The sequence below is a fragment of the Thalassophryne amazonica genome, chromosome 6, assembly GCF_902500255.1.
Source record: "Thalassophryne amazonica chromosome 6, fThaAma1.1, whole genome shotgun sequence".
NCBI lineage: Eukaryota > Metazoa > Chordata > Actinopteri > Batrachoidiformes > Batrachoididae > Thalassophryne > Thalassophryne amazonica.
This window is the reverse complement of record NC_047108.1, coordinates 113,605,489-113,622,000: the sequence shown is the minus strand read 5'-3', so window position 1 is coordinate 113,622,000 and position 16,512 is coordinate 113,605,489. Positions and strand designations below refer to the sequence as shown.

Genomic DNA, 16,512 nt, shown 5'->3' with positions numbered 1-16,512 from the left:
CTACCAAGGTCTCCACGTGGCGGCGCTCACAGCCTGTGGCTCCGGCTGCGATCGGTCGAGGTCCCCCTCGCCGCCGCCGCTGCTACTGGACTGGTTCGGCAGACTGATGCTGAAGTTGGGTTTAAAGCTCAGGAGTCTCTGCTCGATCTGAGGGAACGTCTTGGAGCTCTGAGCGCAGCATTTCAGACAGGTCTGGCTGACGTCCGCAGTCACTGACCGCTGGATGAAGTCCCGCGCCCGCTGGCGCGCCTGCTGGTCAAGATTCAGGCAGGGAAGCAGAGCAGAAACGTTTCGGAGGCAGACTTCGAAGCCTTCCCTATAGCAGTCTCCTCAGAGCAGAGTGAATTGTTAGTCGACAGCAGGGTGTAAAATCAGTGAACGAAAACTTTAAATGGGGAGCAGAGGTGAAACTCACTTTCGATTTTAACAGGCGGAACTTGACCGATGAACCTCACGGTCATTTGCAGTATGTCAGCTTTTTTCAAGTCTGGAGAATTTTGTCTTCTATTGAATAGAATAAAACAGATATTACACATCTGCATGTGAAGCGTGATGTTTGTGGCGTGTTTTCGAAATAAAATGCAAGTATCTTACATTTCTGCCTGTGAGGGGCAATATGAGGCTTTTCAGGCGGATGAGGCTGTCGTTGATCCGGGCGCGTCTTGTCTTTTCAATCAAAGGTTTCATTCTCTAAAAAGAACACATAATGTCCATACATTATCGTATAACACGTCAAAAATATCAAAAATATTGACGCAAAACGTCAGTGACGCCTCTTACCTTCCGGAGCGCATGTGCCCCTTTTCTTTTGGCCACGGTTTCCCTTGGAGATAAAGGTTTGAGAGCTTCGTGTCATATTTGCAGACATTTCGATGTGTCCAAGACTGATCTAAGCGATGCTGAGTGCCTAAACTACAAGAGGTGCGTATATATCCAGAACCTCAGCGTCGTTATCCGTGCGTCATAGCTACGCCCCCAAGGCGACCCAAAACGATCTGGAAAAGCCTCGTAGTCGATGGAAAGAACACAAAAGCGTCACGTTTACAAAGCCGACATCTGTCCTCTGCTCTAATCCAAGCGTGACAACTACAGTGCGTGTCTGGGTTTTTGATCTGTGGGAAAAAAAAATCAAACAGTCGGCGTCAACACGCCGATGAAATCCGTGCGTCAAGAAGCTTCATGCTCAAAACACAAAAAAGCGTACGTGTCAAGCATCAATTCTGCAAGCGTTTTCATTTGCATCATCTTAAGCAACATAAGCTTTGTTTATTTATTTCAAATTTAAGTGGAAATAAGTGTTGGGTGTGTTTCTGAAAACATATTGATAGCTGTGCGTAATTACGCATGAGCAGTTTGGCCCAGGAACATTGTGTATCGTGTTTATTTTCCGACATAACTCTATGAAACACGCATAAAAATAACGTTTCTTTGTGGTAACCTCTCATATTCTCATGTGTAACTATGATTATTATAAAGGATTCTTTAATTGTTGCCATGTTTTATTGTGTTGTTTCATCCTTTATGACACGTTTGCTTCTGTTCTGTTTACATGATGTGAATATTTTCGTAAAATTACATGCGTGCATTACACATATACTGACAGAAGGTTCAGGCTGTGCGTGTGTGGAAAAAGTGCTCAATGAGATCCAGTCTCGTATTCCAATCACATACCCAAGCCACGCTATACTTTCAGATAACATCTGCTGTCAGATTTTGAAAAAACAATAGTTTTGCATGTACGGTTTTAAGGGAGGTGTTGTGTTGTGTTGGAGTGGGGTGGGGGCAGGCACCGACGGATGGTATCCCATAACGCAGTGCTCGAGGGGTTGAAAACCGGAGAGGGGAGGTTCAGTTATAACTCACCAAAAATACAAAAGCGACGTGTGTTCTCATGTTGTCCTGTTAGAAACTACCATATCTCACGGATGTTGAGGTGCTAATTGTGGCAATGGAGTGTTTTTATTTTATTTTATTTACCCTTCGTGCAGTCTTGCTGTTTAGATTCTAAAATAGAGCTTTAAACTTCTCATATTTTCATAGAAATAAATAAATAAATAAATACAAAACTTTCAGACAGGCATACCACCGCACACAGGGGCCCCGCGTGCGCAGCACGCGCCGCGAGCTCCAGATGGCGGCCTGTTACTGAGCCATTAACCCCACCTGCCCCGCACCCATCCCACCCATACCCGATCTCCATAAAATATCCTGCATCAAACCCCAACCAACCAAGCCTCGTCCGCGTGCATACACTGCATGCACAAAGCAACTTCTTCTATATACTCCACATGCGCACGATACTTGATCTCCACGTTCATATTAATGCATGTCCTTAACGTCCAACGGTAACAACACTAACCACAACCCCACCCAGCCCGCTGCTGTGTTTTGTTCTTTTCTTTTTTCTTTATCTTTTTTTTTTTTTTTTTGGCACGTGGATGGATATATTACGCCATGTTTGCTTGATGACAAAACTCAAAAGCCAGTCTGTTGGTAGAGATGGAAGGTCCTCATCCAGAAATGCAGAATGTATTTATTTTTTTACCCAGAAGAAACAGTACAGCAATTCAAGACCACGTACAAAAAGTGATGCGAAAAAAACGAAACGCATCAGAGTGCACCCTGCGCACTCTGCAATCCAGCTATGCCCAAGAGTTCTTGGTAGTTAATACATGCGTTTGAGCGTGCAGTGTTTTGATGACAAAAACCTGTGGTGATTATTTGTTTGCGAGAATCCTCCATTTTTTTCGTTTTTTTTTTTTTGTTTTTTTTTTGTGCCCAAAGGTGACAGCTTCCGTTGTAAAAACTGCAGTTTTTGCCATCACAGCCACAAAAGCCTTTAACTCCTTCATGATGTGCAGTAGCTACAGACATCAGAATCAGAATCAGAATAGCCTTTATTTGCCAAATATCCACAAGAATAGAAGGAATTTGATTCCGGTTTGAACATGTCACCTCCCCACTAAGTGTTAAAAGCCAGTTTAAATAAATAAGTCTTTAACTTAGATTTAAAAAGTGCTCGGTCAGCAATAGAACATAATTCAAGAGGTAGCTTGTTCCACAGACTGGGGCCAGCTACCGCAAAAGCAGCAGCGAAACTAGTCGCAATCTTCACTAAAACACCCAGACTTTAGATAAAGTTGAGGCCTCTGCTCACTCCGTTTCCTAATAAAATGAATTTAAAAGAGTAAAAAGCATAGTAACATATTATGCCAGTAGCCATATGAAAGGGAAAATAAGCGCGTCTTAAGTCTGGACTTGAAAGTCTTTACAGAATCTGACTGTTATATTGACGTAGGGAGATCATTCCACAGAACAGGGGCATGATAAGAGAAAGCTCTGTGACCCACAGACTTTTAATTCACCCTAGGGACACAAAGTTGTCCTGCACCCTGAGAACGCAGAGCCCGGGCTGGTACGTAGGGTTTAATTAGGTCAGCTAAGTAGGGAGGTGTCAGTCTGTGAAAATTTTACAGGCTACTAGCAGAGCCTTAAAATCTGAAAATTTTGTTTCTCATCGTCTGAGAGTCCTGGTGCCTTTGTCAAAATCCAGGTGGGCTGCCATGTGCCTTTTACTAGGCAGTGGGTTCTGTCTGGCCACTCTACCATACAGGCCTGATTGGTGGATTGCTGCAGACATGGTTGTCCTTCTGGAAGAGTCCTGTTGGATCTGAACTTCTTCCATTTACAGATGATGGAGACCACTGTACTCATTGGGACCTTCAAAGCAGCAGAAATGTTTCTGTATCCTTCCCCAGATTTGTGCCTTGAGACAATCCTGTCTTGGAGGTCTACAGACATTTCCTTTGACTTCATCCTTGGTTTGTGCTCTGACATGCACGGTCAACTGTGGGACCTTATGGTGTGTGCCTTTCCAAATCATGTCCAATCAACTGAATTTACCCTAGGTGGACTCCAGTTAAGTTGTAGAAATCAGAGAGATCAGTGGAAACAGGAGGCACCTGAGCTCAATTTTCATCTTCATGGCAAAGGCTGTGAAAACTTATGTGATTTCTTAGTTTTTTTTAATAAATGTGCAAAAACCAAAAACAAATTCACATTGTCATTATGGGGTACTGTATGTAGAATTTTGATGGGGAAAAAAGGATTTTATCTATTTTGGAATAAGGCTGTAACATAAAATATGGAAAAAGTGCAACGTTGTGAATACTTTCCGGATGCACTGTAATGATTGACTTACATTGACATTGATCTGTTGATGCTATCTGCACGCTATTCATGTTTTTGTGTTTGTTTGCTCTTGTCTCTGTTAATTGGTTGAATGGCCTCAGTAGTGGGTCACCCCTCTGAGTCTGGCCTGCTTGCTGTTTCTTCCTCAAAAACACCAGAGGGAGTTTTTCCTGACCTGTTACTATGTGCTGGTTCAGGGAAGGGTTAATGGGGTTAGACCTTACCCATGCAAAACACCTTGGAACAGCTTTGTTGTGCTTTGGCACTGTATGAATGAACTGAATTGAATAGATTTGAATAAGTCATATTAGGTGTTCGTAATAAAATGCTCCAAACAAAACAGATGCAGCCTTCACAACAGCAAGCAGCCACATTGAGTGGATACTAAGTTATGGTTGGTCTTTGTGAGATCAGAGACACTGGGCTCAGCCACTGTCAATTTGACCAGTTGTCATAGAGGAGAAAATCACCAGACCACAACTGCTTACTGTACCAGGCTGTTAAAATGCTTCTTTCTGTACTAAAGTTGGACATTTTAATATGGACTCCAACGGGAATGTGCTCCTTTTTGGAGCCGGCCTCAAGAGGCCAGTGAAGGAACTGCATCTTTTTCTTCTTCCAGTCGGGCTTCATCTGGGAACAGGTCAACTCACTGCAACCCCAACTCACTGCACATCAACAGGTCAACTCACTGCATATTTTTATCATGACATAATTAAGATATAATAAAAACAAAGAGGACTTTTTGCAAAGCAATTTTTTTATTAAGACTTAATGTAATCAGAGTATTATTCTGTACACAGAATTTAAACAAGTTTAATCACCAAATCAATACATTTAACAATTTATCACAGTACATTTTCATGCATTTTGCATTTTCATTTGCAGGCTGAAGTTGATTCTCACTAAACTGATGAAAACTGATGATTAATGGCATCTTGATAGTCACATCATTGCTTCAGGATTTGTGCAAGTGACATTTTAGTTATTGGCAGACCGGGGTGGTGGTCCCTCTGTTTAAGAAGGGGGACCGGAGGGTGTGTTCCAACTATAGGGGGATCACACTCCTCAGCCTCCCCCGTAAGGTCTATTCCAGAGTACTGGAGAGGAGAATTCGACCGATGGTCGAACCTCGGATTCAGGAGGAGCAGTGTGGTTTTTTCATCCTGGTCATGGCACACTGGACCAGCTCTACACGCTCCATCGGGTTCTCGAGGGTTCATGGGAGTTCGCCCAACCAGTCCACATGTGTTTTGTGGATCTGGAGAAGGCGTACGACCGTGTCCCTCGGGGCACCCTGTGGGGGTGCTCCGAGAGTACGGGGTCCAGGGTCTTTTGCTAAGGGCTATCCGGTCCCTGTACAACCGCGGCAGGAGCTTGGTTCGCATTGCCGGTAGTAAGTCAAACCTGTTTCCAGTGCACGTTGGTCTCCACCAGGGCTGCCCTTTGTCACCGGTTCTGTTCATTATTTTTATGGACAGAATTTCTAGGCACAGCCAGGGTGTAGAGGGGGTCTGGTTTGGGAACCACAGAATCTCGTCTCTGCTGTTTGCGGATGATGTGGTTCTGCTGGCTTCGTCAAATCAGGACCTTCAGCATGCACTGGGGCAGTTTGCAGCCAAGTGTGAAGCGTCCGGGATGAAAATCAGCACCTCCAAATCCGAGGCCATGGTTCTCGACCGGAAAAAGGTGCTTTGCCCTCTTCAGGTCGGTGGAGCGTCCTTGCCTCAAGTGGAGGAGTTTAAGTATCTCGGGGTCTTGTTCACGAGTGAGGGACACATGGAGCGTGAGATCGATAGACGGATCGGTGCAGCATCTGCAGTGATGCGGTCGCTGTATCGGACCGTCGTGGTGAAGAGAGAGCTGAGTAGGGGGTAAAGCTCTCGATTTACTGATCGAGCTACGTTCCGATCCTCACCTATGGTCATGAAATTTGGCTCATGACCGAAAGAACGAGATCGCGAGTACAAGCGGCCGAGATGAGTTTCCTCCGCAGGGTGGGTGGGCGCGCCCTTAGAGATAGGGTGAGGAGCTCGGAGTCGAGCCACTGCTCCTCCACGTCGAAAGGAGTCAGTTGAGGTGGCTCGGGCATCTTTTCTGGATGCCCCCTGGACGCCTCGCCGGAGAGGTGTTCCGGGCACGTCCCATTGGGAGGAGGCCCCGGTGAAGACCCAGGACGCACTGGAGGGACTACATCTCTCAGTGGGCTTGGGAACACCTTGGGGTTCCCCCGGAGGAGCTGGGGGAAGTGTGTGTGGATCGGGAGGTCTGGGCGGCTTTGCTTGAGCTGCTGCCCCCGCGACCCGACTCCGGATAAAGCGGAAGAAAATGGATGGATGGATGGATGGATGGACATTTTATCCTTCCTGACTATAATTTTTTCCTATATACCCATATAAACATGTGATACTGCTGTGGTACAATAGTGCAGTGAGCTACCGTCACATAGAAAAAAAAGTGCAGTGAGTTGGTGTGCAGTGACTTGACGTGGACCGCTTCATCTCAGCCCATTGAAGTTTACTGCTGGGATTAGATACAAGTTAAATGACTGTTTTAAGAGTTAAAATCAACTGAACTATTTGACTAACTCCAGTTTTTGGTTTATATCTCAGTTAATGGTTGAGAACATCAACAATTTATGTATTTAAGCTGCTCTTTTGCTCAGATCTTTGCAAGCAATTTTCTCTCTCTGAGTTTTCTGTGATTATATACTGGTTAAATAGCACAACAAAAAATTATTGTTGACATTATTAAATGTCATAAAATCGTGCAAAATGCACATTGCAGTTTCCCAAAACTACTGGTTTGAACTGACTGGTGGTTGGCTTTCACTGCGGTATTGTATCCCTTCCTGTTCCGGAGCACAGTGGTGTTTTGCTGTATCTGTTAGCTGTTTAATCTGTGCAGTTAGATTGATCTAGTTAACTAGATAACGATTTGTTTCACAGTGTAATCTTGACGTGCCTTAACTAAAGCACTCCCTCTGCTGAATCACCTCTAAATTATTTACACATTATTCACTTTGCGTGCTTTTACGAATCCGCTAGCTTAGCGCAGCTACTAGCTCTTAGCCGGTTTAGCATGGCAGCTTCTCCTGTCTCTCCCGCACTTTTCTGCTCTGGGTGTGAAATGTTTAGTTATTCCTCGGCCTCCTTTAGCAGTAATGGTACTTGTAATAAGTGTAGCTTATTAGTAGCTTTGGAGGCCAGTGTGGGCGAATTGGAGACTCAGCTCCGCACCTTGGAAAATCCTACAGCTAGCCAGGCCCCTGTAGTCGGTGCAGACCAAGGTAGCTTAGCCGCCGTTAGTTCCCTCCCGGCAGATCCCGAGCAGCCGGGAAAGCAGGCCGACTGGGTGACGGTGAGGAGGAAGCGTAGTCCTAAACAGAAGCCCCATCTACACCGCCAACCCGTTCACATCTCTAACCATTTTTCCCCACTCTGTGACACAACCGCTGAGGATCAAACTCTGGTTATTGGCGACTCTGTTTTGAGAAATGTGAAGTTAGCGACACCAGCAACCATAGTCAATTGTCTTCTGGGGGCCAGAGCAGGCGACACTGAAGGAAATTTGAAACTGCTGGCTAAGGCTAAGCGTAAATTTGGTAAGATTGTAATTCACGTCGCCAGTAATGACACCCGGTTATGCCAATCGGAGGTCACTAAAATTAATATTGAATCGGTGCGTAACTTTGCAAAAACAATGTCGGACTCTGTAGTTTTCTCTGGGCCCCTCCCCAATCGGACCGGGAGTGACATGTTTAGCCGCATGTTCTCCTTGAATTGCTGGCTGTCTGAGTGGTGTCCAAAAAATGAGGTGGGCTTCATAGATAATTGGCAAAGTTTCTGGGGAAAACCTGGTCTTGTTAGGAGAGACGGCATCCATCCCACTTTGGATGGAGCAGCTCTCATTTCTAGAAATCTGGCCAATTTTCTTAAATCCTCCAAACCGTGAGTATCCAGGGTTGGGACCAGGAAGCAGAGTTGTAGTCTTACACACCTCTCTGCAGCTTCTCTCCCCCTGCCATCCCCTCATTACCCCATCCCCGTAGAGACGGTGCCTGCTCCCAGACCACCAACAACCAGTAAAAATCTATTTAAGCATAAAAATTCAAAAAGAAAAAAATAATATAGCACCTTCAACTGCACCACAGACTAAAACAGTTAAATGTGGTCTATTAAACATTAGATCTCTCTCTTCTAAGTCCCTGTTAGTAAATGATATAATAATGGATCAACATATTGATTTATTCTGCCTTACAGAAACCTGGTTACAGCAGGATGAATATGTTAGTTTAAATGAGTCAACACCCCCGAGTCACACTAACTGCCAGAATGCTCGTAGCACGGGCCGAGGCGGAGGATTAGCAGCAATCTTCCACTCCAGCTTATTAATTAATCAAAAACCCAGACAGAAGACTGAAAACCCCCTTCTGTCTGATCATTTCTTAATAACATTTACATTTACTCTGATGGACTACCCAGTAGTGGGGAATAAGTTTCATTACAGTAGAAGTCTTTCAGAAAGCGCTGTAACTAGGTTTAAGGATATGATTCCTTCTTTATGTTCTCCAATGCCATATACCAACACAGGGCAGAGTAGCTACCTAAACTCTGTGAGTGAGATAGATTATCTCGTCAATAGTTTTATATCCTCATTGAGGACAACTTTGGATGCTGTAGCTCCTCTGAAAAAGAGAGCCTTAAATCAGAAGTGCCTGACTCAGTGGTATAACTCACAAACTCGCAGCTTAAAGCAGATAACCCGTAAGTTGGAGAGGAAATGGCGTCTCACTAATTTAGAAGATCTTCACTTAGCCTGGAAAAAGAGTCTGTTGCTCTATAAAAAAGCCCTCCGTAAAGCTAGGACATCTTACTACTCATCACTAATTGAAGAAAATAAAAACAACCCCAGGTTTCTTTTCAGCACTGTAGACAGGCTGACAAAGAGTCAGAGCGCTATTGAGCCGAGTATTCCTTTAACTTTAACTAGTAATGACTTCATGACTTTCTTTGCTAATAAAATTTCAACTATTAGAGAAAAAAATTACTCATAACCATCCCAAAGACATATCATTCTCTTTGGCTGCTTTCAGTGATGCCGGTATTTGGTTAGACTCTTTCTCTCCGATTGTTCTGTCTGAGTTATTTTCATTAGTTACTTCATCCAAACCATCAACATGTCTATTAGACCCCATTCCTACCAGGCTGCTCAAGGAAGCCCTACCATTAATTAATGCTTCGATCTTAAATATGATCAATCTGTCTTTATTAGTTGGCTATGTACCACAGGCTTTTAAGGTGGCAGTAATTAAACCATTACTTAAAAAGCCATCACTTGACCCAGCTATCTTAGCTAATTATAGGCCAATCTCCAACCTTCGTTTTCTCTCAAAAATTCTTGAAAGGGTAGTTGTAAAACAGCTAACTGATCATCTGTAGAGGAATGGTCTATTTGAAGAGTTTCAGTCAGGGTTTAGAATTCATCATAGTACAGAAACAGCATTAGTGAAGGTTACAAATGATTTTCTTATGCCCTCAGACAGTGGACTTATCTCTGTGCTTGTTCTGTTAGACCTCAGTGCTGCTTTTGATACTGTTGACCATAAAATTTTATTACAGAGATTAGAGCATGCCATAGGTATTAAAGGCACTGCTCTGCGGTGGTTTGAATCATATTTAACTAATAGATTACAATTTGTTCATGTAAATGAGGAATCTTCTTCACAGACTAAGGTTAATTATGGAGTTCCACAAGGTTCTGTGCTAGGACCAATTTTATTCACTTAATACATGCTTCCCTTAGGCAGTATTATTAGACAGCATTGCTTAAATTTTCATTGTTACGCAGATGATACCCAGGTTTATCTATCCATGAAGCCAAAGGACACACACCAATTAGCTAAACTGCAGGATTGTCTTAAAGACATAAAGACATGGATGACCTCTAATTTCCTGCTTTTAAACTCAGATAAAACTGAAGTTATTGTAAATCTTAGAAACATGGTGTCTAACCAGATCCTTACTCTGGATGGCATTACCCTGACCTCTAGTAATACTGTGAGAAATCTTGGAGTCATTTTTGATCAGGATATGTCATTCAATGCGCATATTAAACAAATATGTAGGACTGCTTTTTTGCATTTGCGCAATATCTCAAATTAGAAAGGTCTTGTCTCAGAGTGATGCTGAAAAACTAATTCATGCATTTATTTCCTCCAGGCTGGACTATCGTAATTCATTATTATCAGGTTGTCCTAAAAGTTCCCTGAAAAGCCTTCAGTTGATTCAAAATGCTGCAGCTAGAGTACTGCCAGGGACTAGAAGGAGAGAGCATATCTCACCCATATTGGCCTCTCTTCATTGGCTTCCTGTTAATTCTAGAATAGAATTTAAAATTCTTCTTCTTACTTAGAAGGTTTTGAATAATCAGGTCCCATCTTATCTTAGGGACCTCATAGTACCATATCACCCCAATAGAGCGCTTCGCTCTCAGACTGCAGGCTTACTTGTAGTTCCTAGGGTTTGTAAGAGTAGAATGGGAGGCAGAGCCTTCAGCTTTCAGGGTCCTCTCCTCTGGAACCAGCTCCCAATTCGGATCAGGGAGACAGACACCCTCTCTACTTTTAAGACTAGGCTTAAAACTTTCATTTTGCTAAAGCTTATAGTTAGGGCTGGATCAGGTGACCCTGAACCATCCCTTAGTTATGCTGCTATAGACTTAGACTGCTGGGGGGTTCCCATGATGCACTGAGTGTTTCTTTCTCTTTTTGCTCTGTATGCACCACTCTGCATTTAATCATTAGTGATTGATCTCTGCTCCCCTCCACAGCATGTCTTTTTCCTGATTCTCTCCCTCAGCCCCAACCAGTCCCAGCAGAAGACTGCCCCTCTCTGAGCCTGGTTCTGCTGGAGGTTTCTTCCTGTTAAAAGGGAGTTTTTCCTTCCCACTGTTGCCAAGTGCTTGCTCACAGGGGGTCATTTTGACAGTTGGGGTTTTTCTGTAATTATTGTATGGCTTTGCCTTACAATATAAAGCACCTTGGGGCAACTGTTTGTTGTGATTTGGCGCTATATAAATGAAATTGATTTGATTTGATTTGATATAATCCAAATAATATACTTCAAACAGCACTTCCTGCAAATTTAAGCACCTTTTTGCAAATATATATATATATATATATATATATAATACAGTAGAATAGCAGGGTGTCACTTCACAACTGAGTTAGAGCATAAGAAAAGATTAAAAAGAACCAATCGCCTTTCACTTAGCAAACGAAGTGAAAAATGTGAGTATATAAATAAATGATGATATGTACAAGCTATTTAAATAAAATAATATACATTTTAGATAAGTCACAGAGAAACTTTGATTACACATATTGCACATGTTTCTATGAGTACAGCCCATAGGATTTCAGTTACTGCACATGGTGGTCAGAGTTATTGCACATGAGTGTTTAATGTTGTCACAGCCCAGGGAAAGAAACAGTTTGTCATCCTGGAGGTGGGTCTGTGATCAACCTGTATCACCTGCTTGAGGGGAGCAGGCTGAGCAGATGATGTGCTGGTGAAAGGGTCAGAGAGGATCTGGATTGGTTGAGAGAGCGGGAGGTATCTCCTCACGAGTTTTTGGGTGGTGTTCATCACTTGCTTTCTATCCACAGCTTTACTTCCGACGAACCACACTGTGACGCAGTAGAAGGTCACCAGCAGCTTCTGCTCCAATCTGCTCTTCCTCGGGAGCCTCAGGTAGTGCAGTCACTGAGTTTTGTCCAATTACAAATATGTCTGTTCCTGTCATGCAGTGGGCCAGTGTCCGTTACACAGGGGCCCCTGTGGACTTCAGTTCATGCAAATCCATGCATTAATCTGCCCCTGGTCCAAACCCCACCAATTCAGAAATATACAAACAGAGCAAAGCAGCAATTCTTCATATGTGGACTGATTTAGGTTGAAATGTCTTAAATAATTGATCGAATTTGTTGAATTAATCAGCCATTAGAATAGTGTTCTGTTTGTTATTGCAAAAGTGCATCTTTTAAAGGCAGAAGAACCCCCCAAACAGTGATCCAAAGTATTCTGAATCAGGTTCCAAGTAATTTTGTTTTTACACCTAAAACTATGTATAACAGAGCAAATCCTTGGATTTACCCGCTGATGGATTCAAACGATCTTACAGCTGAGTTTATGGACCAACATCAGCTCATCAGCTATTTTATTTTATTTATTTATTTTTTTTAAGGAGGGGGTGTTTCTGGAGAATCAGACGTGCCATTTGACCTGAATCAAATCTGTCTTTGTCGTTCACTCACCCGTCAACCTGCAACTTCTTCCCATAACTTTGGCGGCAACAAGAGGCGCCATGGCAACGACAGAGCAGCTGCCCCTGCGCGCGCACAACCTGCGTCCTCTGCGTTTTCGCGCCTTTTTACCCTCCACCCCCCCAATCTTTAATCTCCTTGAGTTTGATATTTGATGATTGATTTGCGATTGGAAGTAGTACAGATGGCACACCACAGTTATTACTGAGGGGGAAAATGTTACTTTATTAAAGAAACGTCACAAAACAAAATTCCTGTTGAACACACAGTGTTTACAGACTTTTCTTTTGCACAGACCAAAATATTTTAAAGTCCATCGTGCAAATACCAAACATGTAACCCCTGGGGTTTTACAAAAGTGTTGCCTACAACCCATATCTTTGAAACCCCAAAGAGGATTGAATTTTTTCTTAAAAAATAAAGTTCAGACTTTTTTCCTTTTCTTTGACATTTGTGCTCGGACTTTAAAAGCAAAGTGAGCTAAATGATCACACAACATTACTACTACAGTGAATGGCAGACTAAAATAAATATTACAGATGATCAAATTGTCCTTCTAATCTACCACGGTCTCCACATGGCGGCGCTGACCGCCGGCGGCACCGGCTGCGCTCCGCGCGCCGCTGCACCGGTGCCGCTGCGGGACTGAGGCTGGGCTCTGGAACTGAAGCTGGATTTGAGGCTCAGCAGTCTCTGATGGATCTGAGGGAACGTTCTGGGACTGTGGGCGCAGCAGTTCACGCAGGACGGGCTGACCACGGCAGACATGGACTGCTGGACGAAGTCGTTCACCCGCTGGCGCGCGTCCTGGTCCAGGCTGGTTTTGGGCAGCAGAGCGGATACGCGCTGGAGGCAGGCTTTGTAGCCCTCCCTGTAACTGTCTGCGGGATCTGGAGAATGGAAAAAAATGAAGAAGTTGTTTTAGACACAAGTTTATTTGAAATGGAGCGCAAGAAATGCGCGCATTTTACAGGACGATTCTCACCTCTGACCGGAGCGACGGGAAGCTCTCTGAGAAAGCGCACGGTCATCTCCAGGATATCAGCTTTCTCCAGCTTGGAGTAGCGAGCGTTGTCTTTGCCGACGAGAGGCAGAATGAGGCTCTTCAGGTGACTGAGACTGTCGTTGATACGAGCTCGTCTTCTCTTTTCCAGCAGAGGTTTCAGAGTCTGAAAGAAAGAACAAAAACCAGTCATTCAGCTGCACTTCCAGGTCGGGTCGGAAACGGTTCCAGCATCGGGGTCTCGTTTTTCTTACCTTCCTCAGTTCTTGGGCTCGTTTCCTTTGGGCCACAGTGGACCTGGCGGGCAGAGGCTGGGTGGCCTCTGGAGTGGTACTGGGGCTCATTTCGCTTGTGCTTTTTTGAAGGAGAGATGTTTGCTTTTTTGGCGCAGCTGAGTTGGAATGTGCGGAGGAGCCGGAGAGCCTCCTATTTATGTGGATGCTGGTGGGTGCAAGCCGCTGCACGCGCCAGTGTGAGACGGGGGGGGGGGTTTCCCAAACAAGTGGTGCTCCTGAAGTCCATCTGTCACGTTTGGAAACTGCCTTTTGCGGTGGTATGAAGAGTTTCACACTGATTTTGCGCTTCACAGCGTTAAACTGTACGAAGAAATTCACGCGTTTGTCTTAAAAAGTGGCAACAAACAGGAAAACATTTTATCATTTGATGACCATATCATGTGTCATATCATTTCATTTAAAGTCAGTTATGGCCGTTTTTATATTTCTGATTTTTAAATATGCTCTCAAATTGTTATGGTTGAGTTAATGTGTTTGCGGATCACGTGTTGAGCTCTGATCCCTTTAAGTTTTTTTTTGTAGCAAATCATGTGATCCACACAGGTGCATGTAATCAACATATAGTTGTATCTAATTAAAACGGCCACCTCATTGTAAGTTCTTGGTCACAAAGACATTTTTATATTTCTTAACATTTTTTAGTTATTGACCATTTTTATGTTGTATTTATATTTATGCTTATTTATGTGTGCTTTTATGAATTGTTGAAAGCCTTTTTTTTATCGTAAATAGAGTTTTAGTAATAGGGTTTTTTTCAAGCAGGTAAATACATATAGAATACATATATGAAATAATTTACCAAGTCATGTGATTCTCTTAACCTGATGTTTCAGTTAAAATTTAATTGGGGCGTTTTTATATCGCTGACAATTTTTATTATTTTTGATAATTATTGTATTTCTGTTTGTTTTATGTTTCTGTACAATTTTTATATTTCTATATATGCATGAGGTGCATTTTATATGCACTATTGTACTTTTTTATCACACAAATAAATGAATTATGAACGAGAGTTCAGGGCAACATGGCCTTCTTTCGTTTTATGCTTTTATTCAAAATAAAGGCGTTCATTTATGTTCTTTTACGTGAAATCAGCGAGTGAAAATGCAAAAATATTTACATTTAGACCAGTTAAACGCAGTTTCTTCATATGTATGTGCAAACTCCTGTTCGTTCAGCCGCAGGAAAAAAAAAACCCAGAGAGGCGTTTCAGAGGCGACAGATCGAATCTCTTCTAAAATTAATAAAACAAAAACCCACGCCACGCCATGCGTGGATTAACATCTGCTTGTGGGCCCTCCAAGCTTCTTTTTTTTCCAACATGAACAACAGTTTATACCTACATGGAGCAGTGAGGAGGGGGGAGGAGGAGTGCGCAGAATTCTACGTCACAGCTTTCTGTGCCAGAACGCGCGCACAGACACGACGCGTAAAAATATGATGAAGAGCTTACGTTTAGGTGCTGCCTGCTTAAAATGTCTCATACATGCACATGTAAAAGTGCCTTTAAAAGCACTGTGATTGTTGCGCATCAGTAAAGAAAAAAATATCTCTGCTGTCTTTGATTCCTGAGGCGAACACGACACGAACACAGCGCGCACTTGGTGGGATTCACGCGTTCGGCACGCGTCAGAAGCGCGCAACAGATGGGAAAAGGATGAAGTGGGTGGGACCGGAGCCACGCCCCCTCCTCTGTCGTTTACATCGGAACCCTTCCCCCTCTCAGAGCTGCAGCTCCCGTTAGTATCCCGACTCCCGTTCACGCAAAGGCGCGGGCGTCATTGTGCACAAATAAACCAAGTTAATCTGCAGGTTGGACACAAATGTTTCAAAACAGCAGACTGCATATGTACAAAACGAATCCAGTGACAGCGCACGGGCGCTGCAGATGTGCGGGACCAGACTTTACGCACAGAGATGAAAGCGGCTGAGGAATAATACAAAAAAATGTTCCAATGTAAATTGTCTTTGTTAAAGATGTGGAGCTGCAGCTGTTACCGTCTGCAAGCTGCTCCGCAGTTCGTTTTCAATTCTTATTATTCTGACTTTAAAGAGCACGCGTCCCGCCTTCCCATGGGGCCCCAAATAACTGCCGTCGGGTCCAGTCTGGGATCGGACCCTCACAGGAATCAGGGGGTTAAAAAAAAAGAATGAGGGAGGCTTCGGTTAGGACCTTTTTTATGTGTCAGGCTCATGGTCCATCTGTGCAGCAGTGCACAGTGACCCTTTGTTCAAAGAGAAATGCCAAAAATCGAGTTTTGTGAAAACTGTTGGGAAGTTTGTGAGCAGCAGTGCAGGTGCAGGATTTTTATTTCTCAGTTAATTTATTATAGTCATGTGATAAAAATGTTCAAATTGACATTAATGTTCACATCACAGATGACCACATTTAAATAATAATAATAAAAAAACAGAAACATTGAATACACAGTATGGTTTAAAAACATTTGTCTAAATTACTTGATACCAAAACTGAAAATTGTAAGTACCACCTCACACTGAATAGTAAAAGGAAACACGACTGAAATTTGTACATTGGTTGCACATGATCACAATGGGCCTCATGTATCAATGTTGCGCACTTGTGGCGTAAATTTACAGTGTAAACTTGAAATATACCAAAGTCGCCGTGACATGTATCAAGCAGTGCGCACCTGCCCATTTCTGGCGTACGCCTGACGTGATCTTGATAAATG

At 43.4% G+C, this 16,512-nt stretch overlaps 1 protein-coding gene and 1 pseudogene across 1 annotated transcript; both read right to left on the bottom strand.

Annotated features, from left to right (window-relative positions):
* Nucleotides 1-12,560, bottom strand: LOC117511528 (annotated as a pseudogene).
* Nucleotides 12,561-13,078: 518 nt separating this feature from the next.
* On the bottom strand, nucleotides 13,079-13,864 carry hes2.1 (hes family bHLH transcription factor 2, tandem duplicate 1). The gene is made up of 3 exons (XM_034171630.1): nucleotides 13,775-13,864; nucleotides 13,503-13,686; nucleotides 13,079-13,407 (listed from the first exon to the last, which is right to left on the bottom strand). The coding sequence occupies exons 1-3, from the start codon at nucleotides 13,862-13,864 to the stop codon at nucleotides 13,079-13,081; spliced, it is 603 nt and encodes a 200-aa protein (XP_034027521.1).
* Between the last annotated feature and the right edge of the window lie 2,648 nt (nucleotides 13,865-16,512).

Excerpts from the sequence above, each read along its gene's own strand:
- hes2.1 (XM_034171630.1), bottom strand. The coding sequence starts at position 13,864 with ATGAGCCCCAGTACCACTCCAGAGGCCACCCAGCCTCTGCCCGCCAGG. Across the intron at positions 13,687-13,774 it reads GAGCCCAAGAACTGAGGAAG|ACTCTGAAACCTCTGCTGGA; the intron begins GTAAGAAAAACG and ends TCTTTCTTTCAG. Across the intron at positions 13,408-13,502 it reads TCCCGTCGCTCCGGTCAGAG|ATCCCGCAGACAGTTACAGG; the intron begins GTGAGAATCGTC and ends TCCATTCTCCAG.